The 16,588-nt window shown below is 34.6% G+C and overlaps 1 protein-coding gene across 1 annotated transcript; it reads right to left on the bottom strand.

Annotated features, from left to right (window-relative positions):
- Window positions 1-2,888: 2,888 nt before the first annotated feature.
- On the bottom strand, window positions 2,889-10,219 carry LOC134544681 (uncharacterized). Its single transcript, XM_063388507.1, has 4 exons — window positions 9,707-10,219; window positions 8,709-9,039; window positions 4,828-5,049; window positions 2,889-3,660 (listed from the first exon to the last, which is right to left on the bottom strand). Exons 1-4 carry the CDS (start codon window positions 10,216-10,218, stop codon window positions 3,451-3,453), a joined length of 1,275 nt encoding a protein of 424 aa, XP_063244577.1. The 5' UTR covers window position 10,219; the 3' UTR covers window positions 2,889-3,450.
- Between the last annotated feature and the right edge of the window lie 6,369 nt (window positions 10,220-16,588).

A 16,588-nucleotide genomic window follows, 5' to 3' on the forward strand; every position in this document is an offset into this window, starting at 1 on the left:
ACCTGCGTGCTTCGGACCATTTTGAATTAGCAAATTATTTCATTAATGTCTATAATTTAAGTTTCAACTCGCGGGAGAATGATTGGCCGATCGTTCAGCCAGCCACAGCACACTACGCAGGTCTGTGAGCCAAGATTGAATTTGGCATTTTATATTTTCCATGCAACTCTGGATCTTGTTCGCCCAGTGATGAAATATATGGGTTTCTGCTTATGGCACATTTATCATAGCATTTTTGCGCAGTTCGGAAATAATAATGTTTTAAAAGTTCGAGTTTGAGCTCTCTGTGCATAGCCCTTACGGGGCAATACACAGGCGCATCTGTCGCAATACGAATACTCTTATTCTGAATTCTCTGTAGCTTGATTAAGTGAGATTCCGCTGCTGTTGCCCACACCGGCGCTGCATACGTGATTATTGGTTTTATTAGTGCGTTATAAATTATTATTCCGTTTTTAACAGAGCTACCTAAACTTCTGCTCATGACGGGGTAGAGGGCCATGAGCCTAGTGAAAGCTGTTTTTCTTTTCGCCTCTATGTGATCGCGCCATAGTAGTTTCCTATCCATGTGCACGCCTAAATATTTAACAACATTTTTGTGAGGAATTTGCTCATTGAAAAGTGTTAGCCGTGGTCTATCTTCGAGTGGCGGGAGATGTTTACGCGTAAAAACTATAGCTTCTGATTTAGTAGGGTTTACCTTAATTCGCCATTTTGTGCACCACTGTTCTATTGAATTTAACGCGGTTTGCAATCTGTCTGCTGCGAGTTCTAGAATACTAGATCTGGTAAACAATACCGTATCGTCCGCGTAGCAGCCAAACTGAACTGATCGGTGTGCGGGCTTAGGCATATCATGGATATAAATATTGAATAAAACCGGCCCCAAAATGCTGCCTTGTGGGACTACTGCTTTAATTATTTTTAAATCGAACTGTGCTCCTTCTGTCGTGACTCTAAACGATCGATTTTCTAAATACGAGGCCAGTAATTTAATATAACAATCGGGGAAGCCAGTTTTATATAATTTATAAATTAAGCCTTCATGAAGTACTCTATCAAAGGCTTTTTCTATGTCCAAAAACGCTGCGAGATTATAGCTATTCTGATTGAACGCAGTTATTATATGTTCTGTCATACGGACCAGTTGATGCGTTGTTGAATGCGCGCTGCGAAAACCAAATTGTTCGTCCGGCAGCACGTTATTTTCTTTAATGTGAGCATTTAGTCGCTGCAGAATTATGCATTCGGCTACTTTTGACAATGTACTCAGCAGAATAATGGGCCTATAATTTTGGGGCAGTGTCTTATCTTTTCCGGATTTATGAAAGACTATCACATTCGCTTCTTTCCACTGCAATGGAAAATACTGTAGTTTAAGTATTCCATTTATTAATTGAGCTAGGTATTCCAAAATTTCGTCGGGCAGTTTCTTAAGGACTACTGCCTGAATGCCATCGTTTCCCGGTGCCTTACGTGGTTTCATACGCCTGATAGCCTGTTTAACTTCCTGAGATTGAGTTAAGTAAGGTTTTGAAGTTAAAGGCTGATTAAGTTTAATTGTAAGGTCTCTGTATATTCCGGCATTAAATTGCGGGTCACAGGGTTCGATATTAGGTTGAAAGGCTAATTCAAGGGTATTCGCGAAGGCTTGTGCCTTGTCTGTCGGTGTAAAAGCGAACCCAGTGCGAGTTTGTAGCGGAGGTATTTTATCTATCTTATGAAGGAATCGCTTCTGGGGTCTCGATCTTAGGCATCCAGCGACGGAAACGTCCGAACATGGCCGAATCCTGACGATTGACAAGTCACCACAAGAATCCATCACGAAATCGTTGTCCCATTAGAATAACATTAGGCCCGTAGCCCCTTTTTCCTTCTACTGCCCTCCTAGATTGACATTTGTCCACTTGACGTTAAAAATAAGAACACTACCATCTAAAGTTTTAAACAAAAAGTTAACTCAATACATGAGATTTTGAAACTCTACTTTTCTCCTCCTCTCTTCTCAAGTCACCCTTCTACAACACCTTTTTCTACCCCGTGAATCAGAATTTCGGCAACTCTCGACGAAATGTTGCACACTTGACGTTCAAATTAAGAAAACAGCTAATGCATTCAACTGATTACGAAAAACTAAAAATTCTCCTTCGCCCTGTGTTCAACTCGGGCAACGCCGGGAACTTCAGCTAATGGTAAATAAATAACACTACCCTCGTCACCATTGGAAATGCCAATTTTCTTTAACCATTACATGTCGTACAATAGTAGAGCATGACATGTCGTTCTCCCAACGGTAACTTATTTGATTGGTCTGCCTAGTAGGTACATACATGCACACGCACGATGCCTTGTGAAATGTGAAATGTACAATGTCATTACGTAAAGGTTCGAACAAGTGAATGATGCAGACTAGGAAAGAAATGATCCTAACTTCTGATGAATAATTCAGTGAAAAATACCTCTTGATGTGGACAAATGATGAAATAAAAAATATTCAATATATATAAATAATCACATAACTAGATACCGGAAAAATTTGCGGGTTCAATGACCTCCAGGATAGACTCCACTATCCTCTACACACTCGGGCAAATGCAAACTGTTCATTGGCTGTTGACTTGTTAGTCGTCTCGACTGGGCAGCCTGTGATTTGATACTTCTATGAGTGAGGGTCTCTAATTGGCCCTCATTACTCCAGATTAACAGTGAAACAATGGCAGAAGCAGCACTAAGGTATAATTATTTGAATTGTAGCATTTCACGAATTGAATCAGTGAATTTTTCAAGTCTACATATAACCACAAACACTTGTTTACTGCATCAAAACTGAAATATTTATTTTCCAAAATGTTGAAACGAATTCTAAAATAAGTAAAAACCACGTATCATTTAAAATCACAATAATTTAATAATCTCATCAAGAAGCACATATGTGGTTCCAGTTTACCAGCCCATTTGGGCTATTTTTTATACACAGGATCGTTATTATTTTATTGTGAATGCATTTTATTAAACATTTTATACAAATCATCATAAAGTAACTGCTCTAATTATTTACTGTTTTTTCTTTTTAGAACAGTATTTTACAAAAAAAATTAAGGAATCATTCATGAGCAACAATTTCAAATCATTTTGGATATTTTACATTTTCATGCCTAGAAAAATTTATTCTGATATTATGCTATACAAGCACTGAATTTTGTGTTTTCTGACACATTTATTTGCCATAAAAAATGTTTGTTATTTGCTTTATGTAAAATCCCAGGCAAGAACTAAAAATAAAAGATATCCGGACAAATTTCTCTACGAAATCTTCTTTTGGGTTTTCAAAATTGGTTAACCAATACAAAATTGATCCTATAACCAATTTTTATAAAGTTTCTTCAATTAAACAAAATTTCGACATGCTGGCTGAAGCCGAGACTTAACGGCTATAAATGTGTAAGGAACCTATATTAAGTTCCAGTCCACCATGTCCTCTATGACGTCACCCATCCTCCGCAGGTAGCGCTCATTGCACGCGACTTTACTGAAGGCTTCGTCCGCCGTTTCCTTTCCAAAATGTTCGACACCAAGCGTATCTTCAGAAGCTGCAGTGAAGAGCGGCATAGCTACGAGAGCCATTGCTAGTCCGAACTGTGAAAACTTGCTCAGATGCTCCTGTCACGACAAACAAACAACAAAAAATAGTTTCCAACATAAATTTAATTCAATAATATGAGGTTTTTAAATTCATTCTATCACCAAATTATTAAATGAACTGGTAACATAAGTTACTGGAGCATAAAAAATACCATATTTTATCTGTTGGTTAATTGTTGGTGTTTAAAGTGAATTCTCATATAAATTGATAATTTATAACACACATTCAGTATATAACTAATTTAAAACACTTTCATTCAACACGATCGGCATAATATCACACCTAAGAATTTAATATATATATAAACATAAAATATTCACTTAGTGTGATTGAAAATTATAAAGATGTATATAAAATGTTCGGTACTCATATGAAGGAAAATGTTTAGTAAATCACTTAAACAGGGCTTGCGTTTTATTTGAAATAAATACTTGTCAATTTCTTTACAAAAAAAAAACCAAGCTTTCAAATAAATTAATGTATTCCACAAATTAATAAGTAAATAATAATTTTTTTTATACTTAACGATTTTCTTTAGAATATATTTACATAACTCTAAACCATTTTTATCTAATCATTTAGGTGATACAGTTTTAGTAAGATAGATAAAAATATAAATTTGATGAAATTCCTCTTTTAATAGTACATATTTTCTTTATAGTGGATAAAATATGAATAAATCTTGCTATACAATTGTATTATGTTTATGAAAAAAAATTAAAATATAGTTTTTCTAGAACAATATCCAAAGGTAACTAAATACTCACTTTCAATAACATTTCTTGGACAAAATATAAAATTAAAAAACCAAGTCTTTCAAAAATTTTAATTTGCTTTAAATAGAAAATGAAAACAACAAAAAGCTATGAAATTGAATGTTATTTCCGTTTTATGTGGTATATGACTTAGTAAATTGCTAGTGTGTTTAAAGAAATAACTATAATAATTATTATAATTTTTAAAATATTAAAAAAACATATTTAACATGCTTTTAGGCCTATTGAAGATTAAAATAACTTAACTAGGCTATATATAGTAGGTTGTATCCACTGGAGTGGGATAACTGTTTTGTACAGAATCTGCCAATAACTGAAAATCACAAGAAATATGCATCAATTTAATATTAATATAGTCATAAATCATCATGTGAATATGTATAGTAAAAATTATGATTTATCATTTACCTTGAACGCTGAATACGGAAACATTTTCTCCGGATCGGAGCCAAGCTTCCGCAAGAACTGTGAGAAGCTGTTGTAGTAGTCCGACAGCAGAGACTTGTACGCTTCTCTTCTCACAGTCCCCTCTGTACAGCAGTACAGGAAGTATGCTATGTCCGTGACCGGAGAGCTGTACCGCGATAATTGCAAGTCTAGCAGGCACAGGGCTTCTGGAGTTTCATCACCCTGAAATGTAAAGTGAATTTAGGATCGCTGAAATATAACGTAATTGTATAAATTTAAATTGTTTGTTGGCTGTAACTCGGGTTTACAATATAACCGCCAAAAGGATGTACAAGTTCCGCAGGAAATATGTACAGCTGGCCAAAGAAATCGTGAAGAATGTAAGAGATTGTCTGGAGTAGTGCAGAATAATAGCGGATTCTCTAGGTTTAATAGAACTACTGTATAATATAGTATAGCTGTGACGTGTCAATTTGTGCTAATCCTTACAAGAAACCACGCAATTATCTGCACATACGAAACACAAACTTTGTTCATTAGCAAATTTGGTTTAGTTACATTTATTACAGTGTTGAGAAGTTATTATTACGAGTAAATCCATTCCTGTTAAAAATATTTTATTATAGTAGAAATAAATTTAAATTTTAAATTATTGTAATTTGATCCTGTATTCATTCAATATAATTTACATTAATATTTTCAAATAAATAATCGTAATTTTTTTATTATTTTTACATTCTGTAGAAATTCTCACGATTTTGTCAACACATACATCTTTTATTTTTTTCCGTAAGCTGCTTATCACATGGAAAATGTAAGCAACTAAAAAATGGAAGGTTTTTCTTACAATAATTGTTTTATATTAGTTACATTTTGTTAGAAACCCGTTTTTTTCTAAAGAAAACTTTAGCGGAATGGTTAAATAGCTTTACGAATAAATATATAACCTATATCCTCATATGTGATTTACAAATTTGAGTAAACTCTTATAATTGTATGGAGAGCCTGAGAAAATAATATATTGTTGTTGAAACACCTACTGGTAGCAAAAAACCAATTTTTTGTTATTTTAATATTATAATTTAGGTACCTAGTTACAAAAAATATTAAAATATATGGTGTGCGTACTAATGTACACAAGTTAGAAGTTATACTACTTTTACATATAATACACTAAACTAATCAAAAATTAATTATCACGAAAATTATTATGATATAGATACAAAGCTTTTGTAACAAATATACCTTACAGCACAGAGGATGTAGAGGTTATTATAAATATATATTACTTGGCTTTATGCAGAAAGAAAACGTACTTCATTTAGTGGATGTGGGATCAAATTTTTGTTCGAAATCAGACGTAGCTATTAAATTCACTTTAATATTCACTTTAAATTTGAACTTCGAGTAAGCAAATTTTAATTAAGAAATAGCAATTTTTATTTATTTATGGGATATAGAGATGGATATAGTTTTTCGAAAAGATGGAAATAGTAATTTTATCCCAAATTTGAGTATGAAAAATGTTTCAATTATGCAAAATTGTATCAAGTAGTACCAAAACTATGCTTTAAAAGTAGGGAAATGTGTAGGGGGTGATTGTACGAAACATCGTGTAAACGGGAGAAGAAATTATTTGTTTCAAAACAGGTGTAATCAGTAATGTCCACAAATTAGGATCGTCAAGTATGCAAACATTTTGTCAGCCACTGTCATAATTACGCATTAAAGAGTTGAGAAAAAAGATGAAGAAAATTAAAAAAAATAAATTATATCTGGTAATTTTCCTTTTATTTTGTACTTCAAATGTGCAAAATTTCATCAACAAGTACCAAAATTTTGGGATGAGAAAGGAAAATAGTTTTTTTTTTCTGTAAGTAACATGTTGACAGTCATCTACATATTTTTTTTCGAAATAAAATTTCCTCTTATTTTAAATGTCAATGTTCATAATTTCATCAACATGTACCGAAATTCTGTTTTAAGTGTAAAAGGGGGATGGTTTTTTTTCCTTCGAATACAGATGTTAACAGAACTGTTTCACATATTTTGAATGTCAAGTACTGCAAAGTTTTATAATATGTATAATAAACGATTATATAATAATAATTATTACATAATATATATTATATTAAATATGTATATAATATTACATAATATAATATATTATATATGTTATATATAATAAATAAATATATATTACATATTATATAATATATTATATGTAATGTATTATAGCAAATATATATTATATTTTGCAATTTATAATATATAATATATTATTGTATGTAATATATAATATGTATAATATATTATATATAACAATATAATAATTATATATAATTAATACATACATTTTATATACATATTTAATAATACATACATATTTAATTATATTATTTATCTTAAAAAATTATTTACCCCTTTTTCACCCCTTTAGGGCTGGAATTTTGTATTTAGCCATAGTCTAGTTTCTAAGTTAGCGAAAAAGCCTTTCATTAAAAAGAACCATGAAAAACAGTCCAGTATTTTTCTATTGATGCTCGAACAGACAAACAGACAAAGAGACAAAAATTTTAAAAACTGTATTTTTGAGTTCTCAATAATGTAAATAGCTGTTTGCAATAATTTTTCATCATTTCATACAATGTATAGATTTTTTTCCTCAAACAGTTTTATTGTTAGTAAAGATTAAAGATACATAGAAATAGTTACTTAAATATATCTTCGAGTTACCGTGCATTGTTAATTCTTATGTGTCTCAGACAATTATTGTTTCAAATATTAAACTCGTAACGTGTTCATAGGCATATTAAGAACATAATGCAAAAGCAGCTTAAAAATACTAAATAAATCTTTTAAAAAATAAATTTAACAACTTTCAGACATTTCTGAGGTTATAATTTCATCCGTCCGTCAAAAGTAAAAGCTTGGCAAAGTTTTGAGGGACGTATACGACGAAAACGTTTAGAGCCATCTGATTGGCAGAATGTCAAGTGGCTGACTGGTGAATGAGATGGATGATTGTGAGATTAGCTTTATTCTAAAATAATCATTGTAATAGCGCCTAATTATATATTTGCTGCATTTTCCTCGTTACTCGTTGTTTTATTTATAACGCTGAAATGAGAGAAAGAGGGTAGAGAAGTAGCTCCTCAGTAGGTAACTGTTCCCTGATGATGGCGACTGCAATGTCGACCGAAACGTCGGTGAATTATCGGCCAAGGACACGGCTACAACCCAGAAGCCAAGCTACTTCATCATCTGCACAACCAAATATCACACAGTAAAGGTCCAAGGATGGATCTCTGAAGCAGACTTTCGTCAATATCTTGCTGTTGTTTATTGGACCGAGTTCGCACCTACGTCGTCTGTTTGTAAGAAAGCCCAGGATGGCGGCAAAATGTTCATGGGACAGTATCGCAGCTTGAACCTCCATATCTGGGGCCACCAGAAGAAACACTGTTTTCCGGCCCGAAGGCCGGATCACCCGCCACCTCCCTTCCTATATCTGCGCCCTTTTAGGGTAGAATAGGAGTCGTCTTACAGATCTTACTAATCCAGAGCTCACCATCTTAACTAGACTTGGAAAATAGGTCCCCTCCACTCTGTCCGACATGCGGACCACCAACTGCCTACGCAAGTCAGTGGACAGAGTTTCACAGGAAGTTAGCCTCAGGTTTCCGCCGCCCAGCAGGCAAAGTCCCAAACCAATACGTACTGACTTCGGAAACTGGTGACCACCGAGGTCTGCCACCAGACAGGCTTCAACCAACTAACTTGTCAATCCGGGCAGGAAAACCAGGACCGAGCCTGAGAGATGAACGACACACTACACACCTCCTTCCAAGTGCACCATTTACCAGAAGAAACAACCTAACCTCGCTGTACTTGAAGAGGATGTTGTTGGTCCAGCAGTCTCCGTGGCAGATGACGGCGCACGGCTCGGCCGCCTCCCCGCTGGCGACGGCCTCCCCGCGCTTGTTGAAGTCCGAGCAGAACCGCCTGAAGCGCTCCATGTACTCCGACTCGAGTGGGAACCTCTTCAGCATGGTGGACGAGGCCTGGTCGATGTTCTGCTTCAGGCTCGCCTTGCCCTGCTCCGAGCTGAAGTGGGCGCGCGGTCCGAACAGCGTCTCAGTGACGCCGGAGCGCAGTCGCTGCAACTCCTCAGGTCGCTGGTCGCGCAGCGCGAAGGAGAAGGCGTGGAACCTGCCACGGAGATAACATGCACGCTCCGAGTCCTTAACATACAAAAAAAAGTAGAACATTTTTCTTAACACAGAAAAATTCTTTTTTAAAAAATCCTAACTTCCACCGCTTAGAAGTTTTCGGAAAAATCCTTTTTTTTTTTTCCTGTTGCATATTGGGTTCAAGATCCTCAACTGATTTACAAACGATAATGTAAGAGAAAAAAAACTAGTTTACAGACAAGAATTTGCAGGTGGTGCGTCATGTCCAACTTTCACGTTGTCGTTATACTTGAATTCATTCTTGACGTGATAACGTCTTATAAATCGATTGAACGCCGGCATGCAGGCATGAAAAAAACGTGACTCATTGTCACGTTCCGCCTGAGCCGAGCGTGCAAGAACCGGCCAACCACCGTTCGAGAAAAGCTTCTACAGTATTAAACTGGTTGAGGCGGGCTTTTTAACTAATTGTTCATGATTACATTTAAACAAATTATTTAAATTCAATTTGCAAGAACTGTAAATAATATTTGAAAATTAAGAAGTATGCACTTTTTCATCAATGTTTTCTTATGGCGTTATCACGTAAAATTAACGTCCGTAAACCGACTTTACAGACAACCCCCATTTTTTCAGCGTTTATAAAACAATCTATAATAGGTTTGGATCCAGTACTGTCTACCAACCTGCCCAGCTCCTTCATGACCAAGGAGCAGTGTGCCGAGTCCAGTCCTTTAAGGCGGTCCGCCATGCGGTATCCTCTCGGAGACATGTCCTCCAGGACCAAGGACACGCCTCCCTCGGACCTGTCGCAGGCCAGCAGCTTGGGGACTGCTCCGAACCGCTCCGCCTCGGGGACCCTTCTGTCCTCCTGGAGCGACTGGAAGGCCGGCATCACCTCGCTGTACACGAACAACTCGTTGTCGAAGAAGGAGTCCATGTCGAGCGCTTCCCGCTTCGCCTCGCTGTCCGGGATCAGCTTGACGACGAGGGACATGCCCTGCCCTTCCTCGCCGTCCCTCCTGCCCTTCAACCTGACCCTCAGCAGCTCGCCGATGTAGTTGTCGCCCTTGGACGAAGCGCGACCCACTTCCACTTCGATGTCCGTGAAGCGCTCCCTCCTCGCCACGCCCTCCACTACGGCCCTCAGGTTCCCTCGCAGCTGCGCCCCGCTGTGTTCTTCCACCGGCGCCGCCATGACTTCTGCCCGGGAGACGGAATCCAGGCCCTAATTATGTGCCCGTGCACTATCTTATCGAGAGACTATCACGAAGCATTATTTGCCGAAAATTTTTAGGAACATCATGCTGAGCCCACTGTTCAAACAATGATATAATACGTACGTGATTTACTGTAAGAAAACGTACTGGAATATACATATTTAAATTGTTTGTGTATTTTTTTTTTGCATAAATATTTAGGTTATTAAATATCTTTAAAATCTTTATAACTTTAGCATTAGATGGATTAAAAAATGGCTTTTTTTTTAAATAAGCCTTTAATATATTATACTTAGGGACCGGAAAAATTCGCGGGTTCATTGACCTGTAGGATGAACTCCATAGTTCTACGTACGCTCGGTCAAATGTCACCCACTCATTGGCTGCTGTCTTGTGAGACGTCCCAACGTAGCAGCATGTGATTCGATAAAGCTTTGTTTGGGTGTTTCTCATTGGCCCAGAGTCATCCAGGTGAGTTGTGAGCCAATAGCAGAAGCAGCACTGAGGTATAACTATTCGTATTTTAACCTATCGCGAAATAAACTCGCGAATTTTTCCGGTCTCTAATTATACTTCAGGTAGCTCATGTGTATCTTTTTGCTATTTTTTTATTTTCATATTTGTACTGATATGTTAATACAGTTTTTATTTAAAAGTATTTGTGACAATTTTTGGTATGTGTAGGTTATAACATTTATGAGGTTTACTTTGCGTGTACCTAGTTTCTAATGATGTACATATGTGGTTAAGTGTAAGACAATGCGGTGCGCCTTAACTTCGCTACTTAAAATAAGGCAATAAAAAATAAACAATTCTGCCCACCGCATTTACAATGTCTTACGCATAGCGCGTGATTTTAAATAATATGCAACTCATGATTCAATGGTTATCACATAATTATCCTTTTTTTTCTGCGAAATATTGTAATTTTATGTTAATTCAATCCGATTTTCCTCTCTTTTTATTAGCAACCCCTTCAGAAACACTAGTTTAGACTCTAAACGAGTCTAAACTAACTAAAAAAATAATTAAAATGGTAATAATGTACACTTGATTTTAAAATCGAATTGGTCGACATTACATCGTAAGAGCATGCTTGATGCATCTCTTTATATAATTTGCTTGATGAGATGCCTTTTAAAATATTAATTCCTGAAATGTATAACATTTTACTTTATGATCTTTACTCTATGATCATTTCGAAATAAAAAATTAGTTGATAATGGATCATAAATTATTTTGAAGATTGTAAAAACATAATAGGTCCTTAAAATGATTTTGCCATAGCAGTTTTTTTCCTTTCTAAATATAAATTTCTATCATTTAATTTAATAAAGAGTGATAAATATATATCATTCCGAATGCTATATTACATTGTAATATATTAGCACATTTAACCACTTATTCCAAATTTTAAGTTACACTTTTGTCAGTTATATTTTAAGCACTGTTGCATTTAAAGCAGATTCTCAACTTCCTTGCCAAACAAATATAAATTGTGACTTTATAATTCTTCTGTAATTTACAAAAATATTGTGTATTAATCAGATTTTGATTCCGAAGAATTAATCCACATCCCAAATTTTACAAGTAACGTTACTTTATCAAATCTCACTTAAGTAGGCCATTCAAAAGAAAATAGCAGTGTAAATTTATTAAATGACTAGCTTTTACCCGCGGCTTCGCTCGCGTTATGTCCTTAAGTATCAAAGATCATTGCAAAGAAAATAAAATAATATGGTATTTGTTTTTTTTTAATGCGTGACTGGAATCATCAGTATTAAAAAATTCTAACATCCGATTTAGCTTAAAAAACTGTAAACATGCTTTATTGAAATATGTTCCACAATTACAAAAAAAATTAATCCTAACATTTTAAAAAGTTCAAAGTATTAACGTAGAAAAAACATCATATTCTGCCCCAATTGTGTGATCCGAAGCCTCGTTCCATTACATAGTCGAGGAGCATCTACATTTCGTATAAGCGTAACTTGTAGGCCTACATTTAGTTTCATTTGAAGTTTATGTGAGGGTACGCCCGAAAGTTCAAGTGAATTTAAAAACTCCGAAGGATATGAAGTGCTTTGTTCTGTATCCATGGATGTATATATTGACAAATACTCCATTTCCCCTTGCACCTCTTTTAAAATAAAAGTTTAGATTTTATTAACGAATAAATTTTTTCTTGCGTACAACCACCAATCACTATTCAAATTTTGCTGCAAGTCCGGAAAAAATGAGTAATTAGATCAACATCATTTTCACTAAATTACAAAATTCTCTTGAAAGTAAAATATAACCTTCAGCATCAATGTCCAAACAACAATCACCGTAGAAAAAAGAAACATAACAACAAAAAATTAAAAAGTTCAAGTATTGCTTGGTGGTGACAGAAAAATAAAATTGAATAGTAAATTGACCGCCGGTATTATATTATTAAATTAGCGAATTATTTAATTTACTTATTGAAACACCAGATGCCGTTAATTGTCATTCAAATTATTACTTAAACTCGCAGTCAGACGATCATACATACAAATATCAATTTTTTACCCTTCGAAAAAATATATGATTTTTTTTTCAATAAAAAGTATCCTGTGTTACTTACAATACCTCCAAGAAAATGTGTACAAAGTTTCATGATGATCGGTTAAGTAGTTTTCGCGTGAAAGCGTAACAAACAAACTTACATTCACATTTATAATATTAAGTAGGGATGTGAGCGGAAAACAATTTGAACTTCAGTGTTTTTAGCATATCATTTTTGAATAAATTTAAGGCACAAAGAAATTTTTTCCTTGCATCTCAGCATTAGTACACTCATTTACAATATCGTTAATCCTTTATTATGATAATTTCTTCAAACCAGGCTTCGCATTAAACATCGTATTATTTTGCTGTTAATAATTAACTTTATATGAGTTCCGATATTACTATAAGAGTATAAAACGAGATATCATGTTTTCTTTCACTGATGGAAGTTTATAAAACTGAAAATGAATTTTGTTTGGCTCAAGCACAATATGATAATTAAAAAGAAAAGGCTTTGATTATTTATAACATTCGTCAAATGAAACGTCTTCTTGGTTTAAATTAATTGCTGGTTTTATGTTTTTTTATAGTCCAGAAAACCGTTTAGTTCCTTTTTAAATTGTTATATTAGTCTTTTGCTTAAAACACGCATATAAGTCATGATTGTTGTTGTCATTTGTTGTCTGTAAAATCTCAACTAAATTTATGATTACAAATTACGAAACCAATTAGACAACTAAATAGTTCAGAGCTCACAATAATATTAAAGTCCTTTGTTATGTATAAATGTTGACGTAAAATTGTATATTATACCACGATAATACAATAGGCATAAATATAACTTAATAATTAATTATTAGTTCTGTCGTGACATATTTTCACATTATGACGATGTATGTTTTAAAATGGGATTCTTTTAAATGAGTCGCAACATATGTTCACTTGGTGCAATAAAATCGGTGTAAAAAGCTGTGCAGGTGATAATAGTTAGGGATACTTACGCGACATTTCATATCCAATATATTACACAAACAATAAGATATCTGTGACAGAACAAAAAATTTAGAGGGAGATGTGGCCTTAAAATTATAAAGTTAACTTAAAATGTTATAACGAAAAAATGAAAAGAAAAAAATATCCAACTTGACGTGTGAGTCAAAACCTTAGAGCCGGGGAGGGGGGGGGGGGTTAATATCATAGGCCTAAATTATCTTCTTTCTAATATTTAGCTTTTTGCTTATTATTGCGAATAAATTCGTAATATAAACATGTTTTTAATAGATTATACAATTTTTATATTAAGCAAATCATTATTTAATGTTTTTTTATTAACTCAAAGGCAAATTTTTATGTCAGTCCTACCGTATACTGAGAGCAAAGAATCAAAAAGCCATCGTCTTGAAACTGTTAATTTTTACTATATCATTCATTAAATAACATAAATTATTTTTTCCCCAAGACTTACAAACCCAAGTTCATTTAGAGTGTTGGGTGAACCTAATGTGTAGTTGAACTAAAGAATTTGCAAACGAAGGTTTCATACGAAATGTTAATCCAAAACTGGCTACCATACCTTGTATATACAATTAAATAAGGTTATATTATGAAATTATTAAAAATCCACGTGAAAAAAAACCCACGAAATATTAGAAGCAAAATAATTTACAATACTCCTACTACCCACTTTTATGCTTCGTGGATTAATGTTAAATATGAGATAGTATACAAGTATTCAACAACATGTGTTTGTTCGCACGCAGCAAAAACTACTTGTCGTTGTTTTCGTATTTCATACTACTGCTGACCCACGATACTTGACGGCGAATTAAAAAAAGAAAGATAATGCGTTGAACAGATCAGTAAAAATCTTGAAGTCGACCTGACGTTTAATCATCTACCATCTACAGCATTAAGCTATTTGGTTCAGAATTTTAATTTTGGGCATTGATATGAAATAATTATGTGTAACAAAATCCTGGACTCCAGTACACTTATATACTCTATGCTTAGAAATAAGAATATGATAGTTTCCCAGGATTGGTAAGAAGTATATAACATTTAGACCCGAACGCAGGGTTCAGCCGAAAAGTCGACCAAATCTTGAATTGTGCGTCATGGGGGCCATAGTGGTGTCAACATTTCCTCAGAAACGACTCAAAGTCCTCAAAATAACTCAAAATTTCCCTACTTCGAGATAAAGTTTCCGTTTTCGAGGGGAAAATTTTCCCATTTATTCCTCAAACAATCCGGTGGAGCCATTTTTCTCAAAGAGAAGCAAATTTTCTTAGGAAAGGGGCAATGGACGACTTGGCGTATCCGTCCAGTGACGTCACTGTGTCACGTGAACACGAGGAGAGGGGATGAACTGGGAAACCTGCAGCACGGCCTAGTAGTGGTAATTATAGAGGGTAGTGGCTTTTCTGTTAAAATATAGATACGTCTGAAAATGGATTTCTGAGTTCAATGTTACAACAAATATATATATTTTTTCTCGATAATTTTTATCAATTTTAACGTTTATACCTCTTCATTCCTCTGGACTTTATTGCCATCCCCACAACACATGAAGTATTTCAGAGTACAGTAGGAATTTCTAAATGCCGTTTTTTTGGGAAAAATCCAAGCCATGTAGGACGCACATTTATCAAAAATGACAAACATGTGTACACACATTAGAATGTAAATTTAACACAAAAATTAAGCATATCGTAAATATAAATTAATAAAAAAAAATATGCACATTTTGAACGCACGTTCATCAACGAGGACGTACATTATTCAAAAAAAGGATGGATGCTCATCATCTACCCCTTAAATATGAATGCACATGCGAACAAAAGGACACACAATTGGACGCACTTTCACCACCTAGGACACAAATTTAGGTTGCACATTAACCATCATTAACATCATTAGTCATATTATTAGTCATTTTCGTAAATTCACGTAAAACTCCTCAATCATGTATGGAAAACCAAGTAAATCTTCAAAATCATATCTGAAAATAGTAGTATACAAAAGGGGTACCGGGACAGGCATCAAGGCTACATGCCATAGGTGCCGACCGCCGTCTTGTATTGTTATTGGCCACGCTAGGGGAGGAGGTTACACAAATAAAGACCACTGTTTCGAAGGGAACAGATGTGAGTTCCCGAAACATCTCAACTGTTTGTATTAAGAAGTCTACTGTGTTTGTTTGTGCTGACCCGAATATTTGTTACGTTTCATCACTGGATTTGCCTGTCCATCGCTGTGTTGTCATTGTTTTATGCAGATTACTTGGTTTGTATCAATGTTGAGTAAGTCTGTTTTTCGTTGTATTGTCCAATATTGTTGTTTGGCTCCATTTTATTTTCTTGCCACGCTGTTTTCACTCCACTGTTTGTCTGTGTTATAATTTTTTCAGACTAATTATTTCCATGGAATACTCTCTGTGCTGTTTATGTATTTAACATTTGACATAGTATGATTTCTGGTGGTTTTCTGTGTGTTTGTGTATTAATCTTTCGTGTTTATTTATGTAGTTTCTCTATGACATACTGTTAAAACCAGCAATGGCGTTTGTCCATGAAAATATTTTAAATCAAACCTCCACATTGGAAGAATCATTAAAATAATTTATTGTTACGAGTGGGGAAAATGGGTTCGTAAGGTTAGCCCAATTAATTTTTTTACAGTTTTATTTGCTACTAATATTTACAATATTAATAAAAAAAAATACCACACTTAATGACTGTTCACAAATCACTAAGTGTCTGTCAAGTCCACAGTTCGCACTCCTTACTGGAGCTAGGCTCAACTTACCTCGCGCCTGCC

The sequence above is a fragment of the Bacillus rossius genome, chromosome 1 (assembly GCF_032445375.1).
Source record: "Bacillus rossius redtenbacheri isolate Brsri chromosome 1, Brsri_v3, whole genome shotgun sequence".
NCBI lineage: Eukaryota > Metazoa > Arthropoda > Insecta > Phasmatodea > Bacillidae > Bacillus > Bacillus rossius.

Bases quoted from the DNA above. Each gene is read 5' to 3' on its own strand.
- LOC134544681 (XM_063388507.1), bottom strand. From the start codon at position 10,218: ATGGCGGCGCCGGTGGAAGAACACAGCGGGGCGCAGCTGCGAGGGAAC. The intron at 9,040-9,706 runs GTTGGTAGACAG...TCTCCGTGGCAG, and splicing joins GTCATGAAGGAGCTGGGCAG to GTTCCACGCCTTCTCCTTCG. The intron at 5,050-8,708 runs GTTAGGTTGTTT...TTTACATTTCAG, and splicing joins TCCTCTTCAAGTACAGCGAG to GGTGATGAAACTCCAGAAGC.